The sequence below is a fragment of the Macrotis lagotis genome, chromosome X (assembly GCF_037893015.1).
Source record: "Macrotis lagotis isolate mMagLag1 chromosome X, bilby.v1.9.chrom.fasta, whole genome shotgun sequence".
NCBI classification, from domain to species: domain Eukaryota; kingdom Metazoa; phylum Chordata; class Mammalia; order Peramelemorphia; family Peramelidae; genus Macrotis; species Macrotis lagotis.
In genome coordinates, this window is record NC_133666.1 from 269,982,958 (window position 1) to 270,002,606 (window position 19,649).

A 19,649-nucleotide genomic window follows, 5' to 3' on the forward strand; every position below is an offset into this window, starting at 1 on the left:
GAAATTCTTTAGGAATAGCAAAACATTGCCTTTTCGGTTTTTGTCACAGTCATTTCAGATCCTTTTCCAATATCCTAAATGCAACCCTTGTAAAGATGAAAGGAAGGAAAAAAAAATTATTCAGCACCTACTGTGTGCCAGGTCCCTAAACAATTAAGCAAATCTATTCTCTACAGAGACCACATTTGACAGAATCTACAGTATTTTTTGTTGTAGTTCCCTAGTTCTCTTCCATATGACTGTAAGATACCTTTCATTATCTGATCTCCTGGACTTTGTTTTTTCTTTTGTTTTTGTTTTGTTGTTAACTTCCCATTAGTGGTCCTTACATTGTTGTAGTCATTGTATATACCACTTTCTTGTTTGGGATTAGTTCATTTTGCATCACTTCCTGTCAATCTTCCTATATTTCTTTAAAATCTTCACATTTCTTTCTGCACAATAATATGCTATTATATTTGTATTATTGCTTTTTTTTTATCATTCTCCAATTTTTGGACTCCACTTTGTTTCACATTTCTTGGTTACCTAACACTGCTTTATATAGGATTTTATTAGACTTGGGTTAATTTCTTTGACATCCTGTGTATATTTTGTCAGTAGTGGGATCAAGATGTCAAAGATATAGTTTAGTCAATTTCCTTACCCACTTCATTGTTCTGTCAAAAATGTACTACTGTCTTTCTTCTTTAACCCTCTCAACAAAATTGAGTATTCTCTATTTTTTGGTTGTATTTGCCAATTCGCATGATGTGAAATAAAGTCTGAATAATTTTAATTTGCATTTCTTTTTGAATTTCTAGCCTGTTTTCAAATGATCATTGATCATTTGAGCTTTTCTTTGAAAACTGCTTATCTTGGGGTGGCTAGGTGGAGTAGTAGATAGAGCACCTGCCCTGGAGTCAGGAGTACCTGAGTTCAAATTTGACCTCAGACACTTAATAATTATCTATCTGTGTGACCTTGGGCAAGCCACTTAACTCCATTTACCTTGCAAAAGCCTTAAAAAAAAAAGAAAGAAAATTGCTTATCTCTTTTGAATACTTACCTGTTGAGGTATGGTATATTTGAATCAATTTCCTAAATATTTTGGTATCAGATTTTTATTGGGGCCATTTGATAACAATATTGTTTCCACTGGAGTCTCACTTCTTATTCTATTTTTATTGAGAATGCAAGTCTTTTAGTTTTATATAGTTGAAATTGTCTGTTTTATCTTTTATGATCTCCTCTGTCTCTTGTTTCCAAGAGATTCTTTCTAGGTTCCTTTTGGCAGTGTGGATCAACAGTACTGGATGATTGTCATCAAGTCTGACAGATCTCAAAAGGCTCACTACTGCATATCCAATGCACAACCCAGGAAGACAGCCCACCTACAGAGTGTTCATATTGGTTTAAAGTGTGGTCACCTCCATAACTTTCAGTGGTGAAACCCCTAGCACCACCATGTATCTTTTCTTCCCAGATGCTATCACTCTTCATGGCATCTGTGATTCCACCTTAGCTTACCATGGGACACAAGTAACTGGCTGCCTCTCAGCTGGCCCAGACCTTTCCTCTGTAGAAAGAAAGTCCTATCTATTATATGTCTCAAAAGGCCCTTCTCCTTTATCTTTCCTTCTCTGTTCACATTATTTTCTCTTCCAACCTCTTGACCTTCATACCCCAAGCTTATATTCTTCTTTGTTTCCTTATAACCTTTTTGTTTCTTATTTTCTTTCTTACCTTTTCTTTCATTCTCTTAGAGAATGTTATCTGTCTTGTTAAGCTATGATAAGAGAGGTAACCATTTATCCCTTTTAGCTTTTCTTGTGATAGAGAAAGCAATTTTCACTTAGTGTAGATATACTTATTCATTGCCTTTGGGAGAAATACAAACATGGTGAATTGCTGGCAAGTTCTTCAATATTTTCTAAATCTGCCCAATCTAAATACTGAGTTGTTATTTGTGGTCTTAAATCAACTTTTAGAATGTAATAAAACCATCTTAATTTAACTAATTTAATAAGACCTAGTTAATTTCATTGATTATTGAATGCAACTTTTGGGCATTTTGAAAAAAGGGTTGCTAAGCAATTGAATTGTCTAAATCATTTAATTTCTATAAGGGAGCAAACTATTTTCAGGCACTTATAGAAATAACTATTTCTCTTTAATTCATCTACCTTTTAATGCATGTTTTTTTGCTAAGTAATTTAACTCTTTGATAAAACTTTGTTAGCTCAATTTTAGGTGCTGTTTTTTTAATTGAATGTGAGTTTATAATTTTAGTTTTTAATTTAACTATTTGGATGTTTATGAAAATAATTTTGGCTAAGATGCAGTTATTACTGTTTTGACAAGCAGATTTTACCCATTGTTAATCAATATATTATTATTAGCCACATAGTACTCTTAGAATTTGCTCAGCCTTTCTCAGAAGGAGAGAGGGTTGAGGTTATGAGGAAAGTAGGGAGCTATGGTAGCTCTGTCTTGCATTTTAAAATTAATTACAGTGCTCTAAATAAGAGATACATAAAAGTACCCATCTCTAACAGTGAAAACTGTTCTGTGATCAAAATTTATAAGGTCATTCTATGTAAGTGCTTTCTTGATTCATTTTTAAGTACACTAATTAGAACTTAATGTTAATTAGGATGAAAAAATAGTGTTGTGATTTTTAATGGACAGTAAAAGTACAATTTTAATGGCTATCTTTTTGTTTTTAGTCTGGGATATGGAATCAGGATCACAGAAAGGGAAAACTGTGATGGAAAAAATAAATGGGAGGAGACAGATGTTGTGCACTTTGGACCTAACAGAGTGCTCTTGCTTTTAAAATTGCTTTTCAACCACTGATGGGCAGCTTAGTTATTCAAATAGATGTGAAATCCCATTGTACAGTATTTATAATGGCATTACCATGAATTTTCAGACTGTTTCTTATTTTGACCTTTATTGTGTTTTAATTTGTGATCTCTATACTGTTTTTTTTTAAATTAATGTTAGGGTGTCGACAGAAAAGAATTATTTCCTATGCTACTAGGGAGTGGTGCATATGTGGCTCCATAAATTTTTTTCCTGGACTTCCTTATAGATAAACAAAGAAGCTGTGGGATCATGAGGCGGTTGGGTTGGGTATTTTAGTGCCTTTTTCTAATGTCATTGAAATGAAGAATTTTGCTCAATTGTGGTTATTGCTCTTCTTTCTTTTTATTCCTCTGTTTTATAAAGCTATTATCTCTCTGAGGTAAAGAGTCTGTGAAATTTGGTATTTCATAAGCAGTTTTCAATCAGATTAGCTTGATTTTCTGGTATGGATTGCAAATGGAAAATTTTTTTGGTGAGCAGTCTAAGGCAATATAGACAAAGAGAGTGATAAAAATAATCATATTTTTGCTTCAATAATCCAGTTATTGGGAATATGTCCTAACCAGTTTCATAAATGGAAAAAAGTAAGGCCTTCAAATGTATTAGTAGGCAGATGTAATAGCAAAGAAGTAGAAACAACTCAGGTGTCTATTAGAATAGCTGAATCAACTATGTTGTCTATTTATGCAATGGAATGACATAATGCAATTCAAAATATGATGAATATAAATCTTAAAGGATTTTTATGGAATAATGTAAACTCTAGAGACAGAAAGAAGTATATATATATGTATATATATATATATATATATATATATATATATATAAAATAGAGTGATTATCACTATGTTAAAGACAAACTTTATATACAAATATAGGGATAAATAGAAAAGAGGGAATCAACAGAGAAAAGGGATGAATGAGCTCTTGAGGGCATTTGGTATTTGGAATCCAATTTTTAAATTTATTTTTTTAAGAAAGATTTTATTTATTTTGAATTTTACAATATTTCCCCCTAATCTTGCTTCCCTCTCCCCACAGAAGGCAGTCTATTAGTCTTTACATTGTTTCCATGGTGTGCATTGATCTAAGTTGAACGTGATGAGAGAGAAATCATATCCTTAAAGGAAGAAACATGAAGTATAAGAAATAGTAAAATTACATGATAACTTTTATTTAATTAAAGGTAATAGTCTTTGGTCTTTGTTCAAACTCCACAGTTCTTTCTCTGGATACAGATGGTATTCTCCATTGCAGATACCCCAAAATTGTACCTGATTGTTGCACTGATGGAATGAGCAAGTCCATTAAGGTTGATCATCAACCCTTTGTTGCCGTTAGGGTGTACAGTGTACTTCTGGTTCTGCTCATCTTGCTCAGCATCAGTCCCTGAATTCCCATTCCTCCGGGTTTCTAATAGAACAACAGTGTTTCATGTTCCTACATGTACCACAGCTTGTTAAACCATTCCCCAATTGAAGGACATGGATCCATTTAAATTTAGTTATAAATATGTAGTTTTGTTAAGTGCACTGTTTTCTTTGGGTGGGGGAGGGTGAGAAGGCAGAAGAGGGAGATGAAACCATATCTGTGTAGAGTTCTTTGAGCAAGGAACTTTTCTCAAAGTCTCTCAGCATCATCTCTGCAGTTAACAGGCTTAGAGAGTTGCCCAAGGACTTTGAGAGGTTGACTGATTTCATCCCAATTGAAGGTACAATTTAAATGCATCTTTACTCTCGCCTTCCTTCTTCTTTACTCATCTCTTTCTCTTTCTCTCCTCTCCTCTCCTTTTTTAAAATAAATGCATCATTTGATAGCCTCTTGATGGACTTTGTCCTGACTAGATCTCTCTAGTCCAGACCATTATGCTCATTAATTATTTAATTAAGAGAATGTAAGCAGATATGCTTCATAGGCCTGAACCCTCTTCCAGTGCTTAACACAATGCTTGGCCCATTGTAGGTTCTTAATAAATGGTTATTGACTGATTGGGGGTAAAATAGAGACAAGATAATTTTTTTTAAAAGAAATCCTTAAATTAAGGTCTTAGAATTTTAGTATTTGAAAAAATCTTAAAGGATCTCTAGACCTACTCCTTATTTTATAGATCATTACGTTTAGACCAAGAAGATATACACTGTCATGTGCATAAGTAGTGATAGAACCAATATCCCACCTATACTATCATTTTTTTCCTGTATAACATTGTGACAGTAAGGATGGAAAGGAAGGTTTGAGTCCTTGAGATATTTGAGGATAACCTTTATAGGACCTTTGAACTAATTAGATGTGGGAGAGAAAACTAAGGTTGGAAGTGTACAATACGCACTCTATTTTTTTGAAATTAGGGTTGATTTCCTGGCCTGAAATAGGAAAATTGAGTCAGAATAGTGAAATATGGAAGATCTCCAATAAGGCAGAAGAGAGGAAAAATGACAAAGATGTAATAAACCCACAATGGGAAACTCATTGAAGAATTCTGCATTTAAAAGAACAACTGATGGAATCCAGGATGTACAAAGGAAGAAGATAAAATTTAGACCTGGAAGGAACCCTTGACATCATCTAGCTTGACCTCATCTTTTATAGAAGAAGAAAAAGAGTTCTGGAATTTTTGTGACTGTCCTCTAATACAAAATCCAGTCTTCTGTTAGAATTAAACAAAAATGAAACTGGTACTATCTGGTTCAAAAAAAGGAAGGCTTATATTCATTGTAAGATTTGCAGGAAATCCTGAAGAACAAGAGGAAGGATTTTGTAAAGTTCATTTGTTATAAGGAATTCCATCATTAGTCACACTAATGTTGTATGGGTGAAACTGTGAATTAGTCCAACCAATCTGGAAAGAAGTCTGGAATTATTCAAAGAAGAAGTCTAATATAATATGTCCATACCTTTTGACTTGGAGATTTCAATACCAGGCAAATTAGTTATAACAAGAAAGTCCCCATATATATTTATTGCAACACTTTGCAGTTGAAAAGGATTAGAAACTAAGCAGACAGTCATGGATTGGGTAATGGCTACATAAATTGTTGTATGTAAACACAAAGGGATATCACTGCTTTATAAGAAACAGTGGATATGATAGATACAGAAAAGCATGGGAAGATTCTAAGGAAAAGCAATATATATGTGACCAGAAAAATGTAAATGTTAAGAACAATAGCAACAAAAGAATAGAAAGCTGAATATTGAGAAATTGTAATGATCAAAGGAATCTTGAGAAGACATTTCCCTCCCTTTTTTGCATTTATGGAACACGGAATGTTGCATCACACTTTTTTTGAGGTGCCTACCTACATTTCATTCCCTTTGTTGTTGTTGTTTAAGACTTGACTTTCTGAAATGGGAAGAATATATATTGGGAAATACAAAGACAACAGATATCAATTTTAAAGAAACATGAATGAGGTGTTAGCATTGATCCTTTTGAGATAAAGGATGATAATGACAAATTTTGCTTGTTTGTCAGGGAGAATGATATTCAAATCAAAATGAATAGACTAAGGTCGACAAAATGGACCTTTGGGAGTCAGTTTGGTAGAGTAGAAAGGGTCCTGAATCTGGTAGCAAAGGCTTCAGTTAGAATCCTGGACCTGACAGTTACTGCCTTTATGGGCCTTTTGGACCAGTCACTAATCTCCCTGAACTTACTTGGTCTAAGTCAACTTGAAAATGGGTGTGTTGGACTTGAAAATTTCACCACTGAACCACAACTATGAACTAAAACAATTATTAAAAAAGGAAATAAATGAGAATATAAGGAAACATCCACTTGCTATTAGTAATTCTGGGTCACATCACCTGGGAGAATTACATTGAAACTTACTGAAAAACTGGCAGGTGCCTTTGTTTAACCATTATTGGTGATCTTTGAGCTGTTGGGAAGATTATCCTATTTGGTCCCGAGGACCAAAGAGTTAGGATCAATTGATAGGAAAATTTTAGATCAGCATAAGGAAATATTTCTTATTGGAATTGGAAAATTGGAAAAAAAGATCTTTGATTTAATTAGAGTAGGTGTTCCCTCCAATGATGAAAGTGCTATTATTCAGGTCTAAGAAGATGATGATTTGATAAATGTTCATTTTGAATAAAGCTAATGTTCAAGTTCAAAGTGAGAGTCCTTTCTGAGCTGAGCTGTGCTAATTAAATTATCAGGGGGATAAAAGAATACTCCAGGTCTTTTCTCCAAGAATTTGTGAGACCTTTGTGGTTTTCTTGGTTTTAGCTATATAGTATCATGCCTCCCCCTTAGGATAAATTCATCATTTGAAATCTCAATCCAGCATTGACAAGCAACACTTTATTGGTATCTTTCCTTCCTGAATGAAGGTCTGGAGGGTGGAGCAATGATGTTGTTCAATCATTTCAGTTATATCTGACTCTTCATGGCCCCATTTGGTATTTTTTCAACAAAAGTACTAGATTCATTTGCTATTTCCTTCTCCAACTCAGTTTTATAGATGAGTAACAGGACAAAGTAACAAAGTAACAGGACACACACAGTGTCCAGGATCACACAGATTAGAGTATGAGACCAGATTTAAAATCAGAAAAATTAATCTTCCTTAGTCTGGCACACTGTCTACTGTTCCTCCTGGCTTCCCATCATCATCATGATCATCATAATCACCATCACCATCATCATCATGATCATGATCATCATCATCATCACCACCACCACCACCATCATCATCATCATCAGTCATCATCATCATCAATCATCATCATCATCATCACCATCACCATCACCATCATCATCATCATAAATATTCCCAGTCCCCTTGTAAGCCCTCTGGGTTTGTATCTATTTCAGTCTGGAAAACTTTGTTACAGAATTTGTAGTAGTAGTCTGAGGTAGAGAATTTAGCTATTTTACCAATTTGTAATAATTATTTGGGTTAGGAAACATTAACATAAAAGTTTTCCATCTTTTTTGGAAATATTGCTAGTTTTTAATTTTGTAGCAACCTTTTCCACACCATCATTCAGTTCTAACTTTTCCAGTCTTCTACTTTTCCAATCCATAGCTTGTGTGGCCCTATCATAAAGACAGATCTAGAATGTAACATTTCAAATTCTGTCTTGATGCCTTTGCACTAACTGTGCCCATGTTTTCACCAGCTTCTGACATCCTGGCTTCTTTTAAGACTCAGCTTCAGTGGATCTCTTCTTCTTCAGGAGATCTTACTGGTCCTGTGGTCACTTGAGCATTTTTCTCCAAGGTTCTACTGTACATGTATCCTGTGTACAATCATTTATTTAGGTAGGTAGTTAGGAGATGCGTGGATAGCTGAGTCTGGAGTAAGGAAGACAGTTCTTGAATTCAAATCTGGTCTTAGACATTTAATACCTAAGTTAATTTGGGCAAGTCCCTAATCCTCTTGCCTCAGTTTTGTTATCTGTAAAATTGAGCTGGAGAAGGAAATGGCAAATTACTCTAGCATCTTTGTCAGACCAATCCCAAATGGGGACAGAAAGAGTTTGACATAACTGAAAATAATTTAACAAAAAATTTGTTTATATATTGTCTTCTCTATTAGAATATAAGCTCCTTGTGGGCAAGGACTGTTTTTATGTTTTTGATATTTTTTGTATCCACAGCAATGAGCACATAGTTGTGCTAATTGATCATTGATTAATTAAAGAATAAATGATCATTGATTGATTAAAAACTGTCTTATTAGAATAAAAACATTGAAATTATATTTTCATCTGAGGTTAAGAGCTCTTCTTAAAATCAGAAATAATTCTAAAATAATTCCCCCCAATACCCCAAATTCCAAATAATAATTCCAGTTAAGATTTTTTTCATGTACTGTAACAGTGATGATTGAATGGTATAGATTGATGATTGTATAGTGAACTGCTTATTTTATATATTAAATATCATATCAATTATTTATAAATAGCACAGTGTTGGGCACATAACAGGTAGCTAGTAAATGTTTACTGAATTGAATTATGTTAATAACCATAGTAAATTGGATGCCTTTCCATATTCTGAATGCTGAATTTGTTAGCTTCTCTAGACTTCTCTGGTATGATTATTGTCAGGTAATAATTCTAATTCACTCAATGTCAAAAAAGGGAAGTTTTGGTGCATCATGATGTATGTCTTCATTTTGGCTTATATTCCCTGCTTTACTGTCCTGTTTGCTTTGGAAGAAACAAGCCCTTGCAAAAGTGGTGAATATCTTTAAAACTACTTTTAGAGCACTAATAGGGAATTAAATCCTTTGACTAGAAAGCGATAGAGGACTCAAGCACAAGGAAGCATTTGAAAATCACAGTTAATGATAAATGAAAACAGTGGTTTTTAAATAGACTTAAGAATTTTGGCTTAAAGTGTTTTGATTCTTTTCTCCTAGATCCCTAAAGGAGCAGAAATACTATTTTTAAGATGGGCATTACAACATCAGCATACGTTGTAAGTTTGTAAAATGTAAAAAATAAATTACAATTATATGTTTGTATAATATAATCAAAATTTGTAATATATATTATATATAATATATAGCACAGTATGTATTTTCAGTAAATTGATGTATAATAAAATTGCTTTATCTCACTGTATCTTTTGAAAAAAGTTTTTCTAGTCTAATCCAAACTGTTTAAGGTAGTTGAACTTTAGGTTAGTGAAATCAATCAAGGCTCATGATTTTAGTTTAGTTACAATTTCTTTCTTAAGTTCTATTTGGAAAAGTGCGCTACTTAGTGGCTATTGTTAGGTATTACCACTGACTTTTAGATATTTCAAACACGATAATTGTAAATATGTTAAGTAGGGATATTTAATAATACATTGGAAAAAAGTTACATTCCATGGGTTTTGCTTCTGAATTTCTAGATTTAAACTAAAAAGCAAGAAATATTGTTCTGACCAGTACCTTGATTGTATTTTATACCATTTTAAAGGATTAATAGAGTCTCATGATTTTATAGTTGGAAGGGACTATTTATGAAATGCAGTTCAACTTATTAAGTTTGCAAATGAGAAATCTAAGTTACAGTAAGTTTAAATGATTTCAGTTTAAAAATATTTCATTAATATTATTAAAAAATAATGTTATTTCCTAATGATTTCTTCATCCTTTCCTCATTTACCACCTTACACTGTAACTAATAAATATGGTTAAACGAGCCATTGTCCATGTCTGAAAATGTATGTCTCATTTTGCATCTCACCCTTATGTCATGAGAAATAGGAAGTCCTGAAGTCTGATTGGTCACTTTATTAATCTTTGGGGTATTTTAGTATTGTTCTTTTCTCCCGCCCTCTCCCCCTCCTTTTCCTTTTCCTTTTTTGCCTTTTTGCAGTTAGGTGGTACAGTCGATAGAGCACTGACCTTGTAATCAGGAGAATGGGAATTTGAATCTGGCTTTAGATACTTACTACCTGTGTGTCCTTGTCAAGTCACTTAATCCTGATCACCTCACTTTTAGGGCCATCTCTAGTCATGATCCATATCTGGCCACTTAATCCAGATGATGCTGGAGGAGAAAGTGAGACTGGTGACCTAGCACAACACCCTTCACTTAAATCCAGCTCATATGCTTGTCATGGTATCAGCTTCCTGATGCCATTATTTTCTTCAAAAACAAAGAACAAACATTATCATCATCATCATCATCATCATCCATCATCATCATCATCATCTTTTCATTATTGTCATCATTATATAAATTGTTCTAGTTCTGTACATTTTACATCAACAGTTCATAAAAGTATTCCAAAAAATTTTGAAATTCCTCATATACATAATTTTTTAGTGTAGTAATAATATTATATTAATTACATGTAGGACAACAAAAACTATATATGTATATATATATTATACGTATATATGTATATGCATACAATACAGTTTGTTAGCAATTTTCCAAGTAATATGTACCTAACTTTCAATCTCTTTATTACCATTGTTATAAACCTTTTTTGCATAGATAAGACCTTTTCCTCTGTTTATGATCTTCTTGGGTATATTACAAGTAGTGGTATGTTATCACTGGGTAAAAGGGTACATAGAGTATAGCCAAGTCAAACTCACCAAGAATTTATTAAGCACCTCAGTACTATTCTGAGTTCTCTTATGGTTGTATAAAACTGCTTTGATGTGGTGAATTTTTAAACTACTATATTTAACTGTATTTTTTACTATAATTCTAAAATTCCAGAATGGTTGCATCAGTTCAGAACTCCAGTAGCAGGACATAAGTGTGCCCCATAGCCTTTTCATTATTTATCTTTTTTGACTTGTGTTTAAGAGACATTCTCAAAGTAACTAGTGGTAAAGGCCAGAAATAGAACCTGGTATTTAGATATCTATGTAGACGTAACTTTTGTAGACCAATGGCTAGATAAAGATCAGAACAACTGGCAATGACTCAGAATGTAGTGGGCAGTCTTAGAGATGTTACTAGAAGAGAGAGTGAGGCTGATTGCTTTGTGCCAGTTCTTCCTCCACTTAAATCTAATTCAAGACATCATCCTTGATGTCACTGGATCTCTTTGGAAAGTTAGGATGAACAACAATAGCAATTTAACTTTTCCACAAATTGTATGCTGAGTGAGTATTTTATTATTGTTACAGGACTCATTTGTTTCTCTTGGATAACTTCTAAAAGTCTTCCAATTTAAAACCTTTACAATAAGTACAAAAAAAAATTAAGGAAAATTATGAATTTAGAAAAATGTCCAACCTTTTTAGAATTAATTTCTTTGTCAGCATTGTATACTTATTTAAAGAACTATACATGCATGTGTATATACACAATTAATGCAACAGGATTTAAGAATAAAACAATAGGCATCATCCTAAAGGGGCATCATTTAAACATCCTGCTACTTTAGCATGTAAACAGTTACTCTTTAAGAGATATTGATTATGAGCATAACTAAAGCACAATTAGAAAAAGCTGAAAATAGTTTCCTATATTTGCTAAAATGTTTTCATTATTAGGAATCAGAAATTGTTGATAAACCTAAAAAGAATACTTCCTATAGAAGCACTTTATTTGCATCCTTATCTAAATAGAAGATTCATAATTGTAGCCACAAAAGACTCCTATCATCCAGATTTTCTGATTTATTACTTATCTGTTCAACTTTTAATTAATTTGCCTGAAAAACAGCTATTGGATCTCTTAATTAACTTTTTAGCATTTTTCACAAATTGAAAATATCAATATTTTATCATGGAGGTATATGCAGTGAATATTTTTTTTATTTTACTTGATTCTGAAATATTTGCTTGCAATATTATTTGTAATAGATATTTTGTAAAACATTAGTTTCAGAATGTTAAACTATTTGCAGATTTTTTTTGAAAAAATGTTTAACAGGCTTTACTTTCATGTGACTATTATTAAATGGAATATATTCTTCATAAATACCTGAATTATACTGATTGGTCCTGCTTCAGATCCTAAATAGTTCTATTAGCAATGTCATGTTAGGCTAACATTTGTATAGATGGGGCTATTTTTACAGTGCCTATTACTTTCTAATGCTTCACTGATGTTTCTATTAGTGAAGTTCTTGAGAAACTTACATAGAATTGTGTACAATTTTAACCCCTTTTAAGAAATTTTCTTATGCCCTAAGACTGCCTAGGAAGCAGAGATTTATCTTGTTTAATTGCTAAAGGACACAGAAAAAGTGTACTCCAAAGAGTTAACATCAAATAAGAGATAAGAATAATTATATCTATGAATGATCTCTCTATGGAAAGAAGTTAGACTCCCTAGTCTGCACAAAAGTTTCTGCACATTACTCAATACATTATTGAAAAAAATTTGTCTTTAGATAAAAATATAATTACATTGATAGCTAAAGCTTTTCATTCTCCAGTAGCACAACTGAACTTTCAGCCTATTGGTGTGTCTGTTTATTTCTTATCCATTTAAATGTCAGATTTGTGGATTTCTAGATAGCACCCACAAAGCGTGTTTTCCTAGAATTACCTCCCTGGTGTTCTGGAAGTAGTGCTAGAGGATTTTCCTTCTCCTTAACCCCTTTTCTACAGGTGGTCCTGATGCTGGCTTTCAGTCTTAAGTTCTTTCTTTTGGAGATTACAGAAACCATCCCAGCAGTACACTGGGCCCACAGCAGTTGCTATCAGATACCTTCTAAGCAATTGGTCAGCCTTTTGGACCTCACCTGCCTCAGATGTTTCTGTGATTATTGGTCCATTTTAGTTGACTTAGTGAAGGAAGATTAGGTTTGATATCTGAAAATGAAAGAATGGTAGTTGTCTAGATTTTGATATATCAGATTTAATATTTTGCTCTGAACCTTCATCCTGGAGTGGGGTATTGGTTGACTCAGGATTTAGAAAGGCTCATTATCAGAGATTTAATTTTTTGGAGCATGGAAGAAGACTTAGCTACCCATTTGATTAGAATATATTCTTTAGAGGAAAGACCTTTTTTTTCCCTCTAAAATTTCCAAGTCCCACACCCACAAAAGGCCCTTAATATTTGTTGAGTTGATTCAAATTGAATTGAAATAAATCATTTTCTATGGCATTAGATTGTTATCATTGGAGAGATGAAAGCTCAAGTCCTAGGAGTGTTGAAGTAATTTGAAGAAATGAATAGATAATGAATAGTGCTTAATTCAAGATTATTTTGAATAATTGGTATACTTTAGAAGGCAAAAATGTAGACTATATCTAGTTCATATTTGATTTTTTTTCTAAGGCTGGATGGATATAGTTTCACTAAAATTCTTTTTTAGCATCTGATATGGCAATATCAATAGTTTAGACACATTTTATGACTTTTGATTTTCTGTAATATAACAAATTCCTTTTGTATTTTATTTACTTATTAGTCCACCAGAGGGTGCATTCTACTCATCTGTAATGTGAAGAAATTAGTTATATACTATTTGCAATTTGGGCAAGAAGGTGTAATTTCATAGAGCAGCAGTTTTTAGACTTTTTGATCTCAGGACCCTCTTAAAATCTTAAAAATTACTGTAGACCTCTCAAAGAGCTTTTGTTACATGAACTATGTCTTTTGATATTTACAGTATTGTAAACTAAAACATCTAAGTATTTTTATGAAAATGGTTCTGACATCCTTGATCCTCTGAGTTCCACAGGGGTACTTGGATCACTTTTCTCAGAATTAGCAATCACCTGAACAATTCTTTCACTCATAGTTCTTGATTGTCCTTGATAGGGTATTTATATTATAATCTCCCTTATTTAAACAAAGCCCTGCTCTTATCTTATTAGTGATATATATATATTATATATATATAATATATATATTATATATATATATCCTTTCTTTCTTAGCAAAAGTTTCAATTACCTAGCTAGATTGTTTTGTAAGCTCAGGAAGAAATAGTTTATGGACACTTTAGTTTAGGATGTTTGTATCATATCTCCCTAAGAGGTACTGCTATTAATTTGAGAAGCATGGAAAAATAGAATAATAGAGAAGATAAGGGAGTGTTTGAGCTCTTTTGAATTAGGTCTTCTGAGTGTTTGACATCATTATTTTGTTGAAGAATTATGAATTGCCAGCACATGAGTCACATTTGAACATCTATGGGTCCATATAAAATACACAAACACGCATGTATATATGTAGATCATACCATATTTCAGAGCCATATGAATGCTTTAAAATTACTCTCTCAAAATTTTTCCAATTTATTTTTTCTCTTTGGATAATCTATGGTTGACTACAATAATTTATTCACGTTTTATTGAAGATAATATTACCACTTGATTTCTTTAGGTTGAAAGAAATCTTATGAATTGTTCTTTTTATTTTGAGATTTTTTTAAAACCATGTCTGACACTAAACTATATGCACTTTATGAATCATTTAAAATATTTTCATTGAAAAAATTCATTTTGGTATACTGATTTTGTATTAAAAACTGTGTGTAACATATTGATAAAGCCAAATGATGCATTAAAATATATATTATTTATCCTTTGTAGTACAGATTTATAATTTTAAAATATCAATTATCAAATAAGTAGTGTAATTCAATATTTGTTTATTGATCTGTAGGACTTTCCCCTCCCCCCTCCCATTTTTTAGGCTAGGGAATCAACATAATGGTGAGGAATCTTTTTCACCTTTCTTGATCCCCCGTACGCAGCACTATGCCTGTTAGATGTTTCATGAATGCTTATTGTTTTGACTCTCTTAGAGTAAACACTTTGATAAATTTTGTGTCTCTACATATATGCTTAAGAGATGTTTGAAGGATATTGTGTAATGTTAAATAATGATCAATATAATATATTATACAGCTTAACATATGAAATTTTAGGGGTGGTTAGGTGGCTCAGTGGATAGAGCACCGGCCCTGGAGTCAGGAGTATCTGAGTTCAAATCCAGCCTGAGACACTTACTAATTACCTACCTGTGTGGCCTTGAGCAAGACACTTAACCCCATTTGACTTGCAAAAATCTAAAAAAAATATGAAATTTTATAAGTCCTTCATAAGATGTGTTATAATGGATACTAGAAGAAAAAAAAGGCAATGTATTTTTTAAAGAAAGATTTTATTTTGAATTTTACAATTTTTCCCTTAATCTTCCTCCCCCCCGCCACAGAAGGCAGTCTGTTAGTTCTTTACATTGTTTCCATGCTATACATTGATCTAAGTTGAATGTGATGAGAGAGAAATCATATCCTTAAGGAAGAAACATAAAATATAAAGAGATAGCAAAATTACATAAGATAACTTTTTTTTTAAAATTAAAGGTAATAGTCTTTGGTCTTTGTTCAAACTTCATAATTCTTTCTCTGGATACAGATGGTATTCTCCATTGCAGATAACCCAAAATTGTTCCTGATTGTTACCCTGATGGAATGAGCAAGTTCATTAAGGTTGACCATCACCCCCATGTTTCTGTTAGGGTGTACAATGTTCTTCTGGTTCTGCTCATCTTGCTCAGCATCAGTTCATGCAAATCCTTCCAGGCTTTCCAAAAGCAATATATTTTAGAGATTGTTGGAAGCTAGTAGGATATTTAAGGAAAGACTTCATATTATCTGAAAAGAAACTTGTTGCAGGTCTCTAGTGCCCTATTGTCAAGAAATGAGGCTTGCAATACCTCAGGGCAGAATTGCTTTAGATTTCATGGCAATGCCTGGGAAAATAACCAGAGATAACCAGAGTAGTCACTCCATCAAGAAATATATTATGAATTACCTGTATTGTGCTTAGTGTTAGGGGAAAGGGAATAAGCATTCATATATTGTCTACTATGTGCTAATAATAAACACTTTACAAATATTAAGTGTAATTATCTTCATTTTATAGCTGAGGAAACTCAGGCTAACAGATTGTGGTGTGTCCAGGGTCACACAGCTGGTTTGTGACTGAGTTCATATTTAGCTGTTCCCGAGTCCAGAACTCTATATTTGTATGCAGAAATGTATGGTATGACCCCTTCTCTTAAGAAGCTTTTAGAAACTGATGATTTAAAGGTGGAAGAACCTTGGAAATCTATTATTCCCTTCATTTCACAGATAAGAAAATTCAGACTTAGAATGGTTGCAACCTAGATTTCTTCTCCCTTTTCATGCTTATCTTGCTAGTTGAGTCTAGTTAGGGAGAGTGTACATATCAGATTATATAATAATCTATATGTAATATGTAATAAAGTCCGATACTTAATAGTTAATTAACATTAGAAAGTAATTTATACGATTGATGTTGAATTAGTGGCAACTGTAGAAATGCTATAGGACTTGAAGGAATCCTTGAGGCTGAAGATTTCAAAGGGTTTTTTCAGAAAGAAGGTAGGACTGAACCTGAACTTTGAAGGATGTCATGCTTCTGATAGGCTAGAGTGAAGTGTGTGTGTGTGTGTGGGGGGGTACTTTGAAGGCTGATGTGGTTTTTGATAGGCTAGAATGGGGAAGGGACTTTGATGTCAAGGCTTCTAATAGGCTTTTGTGGTTGGAGGGAAGGACTTGTAGGATGATAAGGCTTCTGATAGGCTAGAGTAGGACTGGGGGAGGGGCTTTGAAGGATGACAAGGCTTTTAATAGGCTAGAGGGAAGCATTCTAACTGAAGGGGCTGGTACATCCTGTGCCAGGAATGTATAAAACTGCAGATCTTCCCCAAAAGTGGTTAACTGTGGTGATGACAGCTTGACGAAATGGAATTTTCTTTCAAGTGTACTGGGAGAATAAGGTTGGAAAGATGGGGAAACTTAGAGATGTAGGGTAACCCTGAATTCATCTAATCTTACTTTACACCCCATGTGGGAGTGCTGCTCTAAATAGGTCATCAGCCTCTGAATAATTTTATTGATGGAGAACTCCTTGTTTCACCAGAAAGCCCTTTTCATAGTTGGAAAACTTTAAATTTGAGAAAATGTGGCTTTATACATCAAGCCAAAATATACTTCCCTATAACTTCATATTTGATCTAATTTTTGCCCCGTGGAGCACACAAGTGCAGTCTTTACCTATGTGAAAGGAAGCTTGGAGAGGTCTTGAATTCCTGGGTAGTGAGTTTAGACTTCATCACATGGGTTTTAAAGGGATCCATTGTGGTTTTTAAAAAAATTTTATTTATTAAGACAATGGGGTTAAGTGACTTGCCCAAAGTCACACAGCTAGGCAATTATTAAGAGTCTGAAGTCACATTTGAACTCCTGACTCCAAGGCCAGTGCTCTAACCATTGTACCACCTAGCTGCTCCCATTGTAGGGATTTAAACAAAGAGTGAGTGACATGATAAAATGCCCCTAGAAAAATGCATCTTCTGAAGGTGTAAGGAATGGACAGGAGGTGGTGAAAAATATGCAGGAAAATGATTGCAATAGTTCAGGTGTTTCATACTTCAATAAACATCTGAGTGTCACCTGTGTGAGGCTTACCGTGCATCAGAAGAGGATTTAGCCCCATTTTGAAGCAGGATAGTTGAATTTTTTGGCCTATTTTTTTTCCTGGTTCTAAAGCACCACAGAATCCATCTGGTACTTGTTGGGGTAGCACATGAATGGCCTTCCTAGAAGGGTAGCAGCTAGTTCAACTCCTCAGCTTTCCAAGGAATGCACACAAAACTGACAGGGGAAATAGGAAGGAAATCCTAGAGCAGTTCCACAACTGAGCTGTGAGAAATTTCTTGGAACCTTACCTGGTGGTTTTCTCCCATGCTTCCCTACATTGAGAACCTAAGAAAAGACTGACTAGATTGACAGTTGTGTACTGGTGTGGTCCTCCTAGAACCTTCCAAAGCAAACCAGGTTCTGAGTTTGGATGATTTAGAGTCTGAAATCAGGGAAGTCAGAAACAAGAGCTATTTTTTTTGTGTGTGTGTGAGAAATGTTTTGTTTTCAATAGGTTGAGTTGGAGGTGATGGTAGTTTCTCTTTTTCATTTTTTTTACTTTCCCTGTACCTTATGAACCATCCTTCATATTGTATTAAAACTGTATTAAACCTATTTTAAAAAATGACCTGTTCCTAGGTTCGGTTCCTAGGTCAGGACTACTGCAGAATATATTATTGAAGGTAAATTGGAGATTTAGAGTGGGCTTTACAGCAGGTTTGTAAATCAGCATGTATCAGGGAAAGGAAGTTGGAATGTAATTTTTTTTTAATATGGTATGTTCTATTTAGCTCTAACTGGGATGTCATTTAAGTAATCTTCCAGATAAAGCATGATGTATATTTAATTGTTCTTATCTAAGTCTTGACCAGCATTCAATCAAAAAGAATAGTATAGTTTGTTTGGAATAAATAAAAAAATACTTCTCCAGATCCCTTGATAATTGGGTATGTTAAAGTGACAGAACTGATACCTGTTATAACTCAGGAATTATTTTTCAGGTAAATTCATAATTATTGTAGTCTAGTCCAAAGGTGTACATTACCCTGGTATAATCCACATAGGAAAGGACTTTCAAGAACAACTGGGAATAGGAAAAATTTGTGACTTTTACCAGGAACCAGGCAGGCAAGACTGATCTTTGCATTCCAAATGAGTTTAATGAACGGCAGATGCACCCCTGAATCACAGGAGAGAACAAGCTACCCACAAATTCTTTGGAATTTCTTTCCCAGCAACAAACATAACCTTGGGCAAGTTATTTTTAGGGTTTGCGTGCTTGGTGTTTTAAAGTTATACTGTGACTTTCCTGTTTCTAAATCAAATGGTTCATCAAAGGAGTTTTTGCAATAAGGAAAACAGACCTCTTGACTGAAGGGTTCTTAGAATACTTAGGATGGGGATGATGTCTGATCAAGTTTTTTCCTTGGTTTCAAAAATTTATTAAAAAGAATGTTTTTCATGGTAGAAAGAAAACTGTTGGACAAGAAAGTCTTGTGTTGGAATTCCTTGTCCTACATTTAATTACTGTATTATCACTGGCAAGTCATTTCACTCTCTCAGAACCTCAGTTTCTTCATATGTGAAGTGGAGATAATTATACCTATTGTAGATGCCTCATGAGAGATAATGTGGAAAAGTGAATAGAGAGCTATCTCTGTTCAGGGAGCCCTGATAGGGGCAAGTCTTGCCTCTGACTTATAGTTGTGTAAATCACATCATTTCTCAGGGCCCTAAAGCAATTCAAAAGCTCTAAGATACGCATTAGTAGAGAAAATTATTCAGCTGGAGATCCTTATAAAAATTATCACAGGCTTAGAAAGAAAATATTCCTAAATATTCCAAAGTTGTCTCCTAACATTCTTGTGAGAATTAAGAATAGGGAAGAAATAGGGACTCCTGGATAAAGAAATTCCTTCTATCAATGCAGATCATCTGATATAATAAGATGTGTGTGTATGTGTGT

At 33.6% G+C, this 19,649-nt stretch overlaps 1 protein-coding gene across 9 annotated transcripts in view; it reads left to right on the forward strand.

The window, feature by feature from the left end:
- The window catches only part of ARL15 (ARF like GTPase 15), a 521,133-nt gene that overhangs the window by 86,871 nt on the left and 414,613 nt on the right, over positions 1 to 19,649 (forward strand). For 3 of the 9 annotated variants that reach the window (XM_074202523.1, XM_074202522.1, XM_074202521.1), the window contains exon 2: positions 9,228 to 9,286. The exons of the other annotated variants lie outside the window; for them this stretch is intronic. In XM_074202523.1, the coding sequence (XP_074058624.1) occupies positions 9,260 to 9,286 (27 nt within the window). In that variant the 5' untranslated portion in view covers positions 9,228 to 9,259. The remainder of the gene's footprint in view (positions 1 to 9,227; positions 9,287 to 19,649) is intronic. 9 annotated transcript variants of the gene reach the window in all.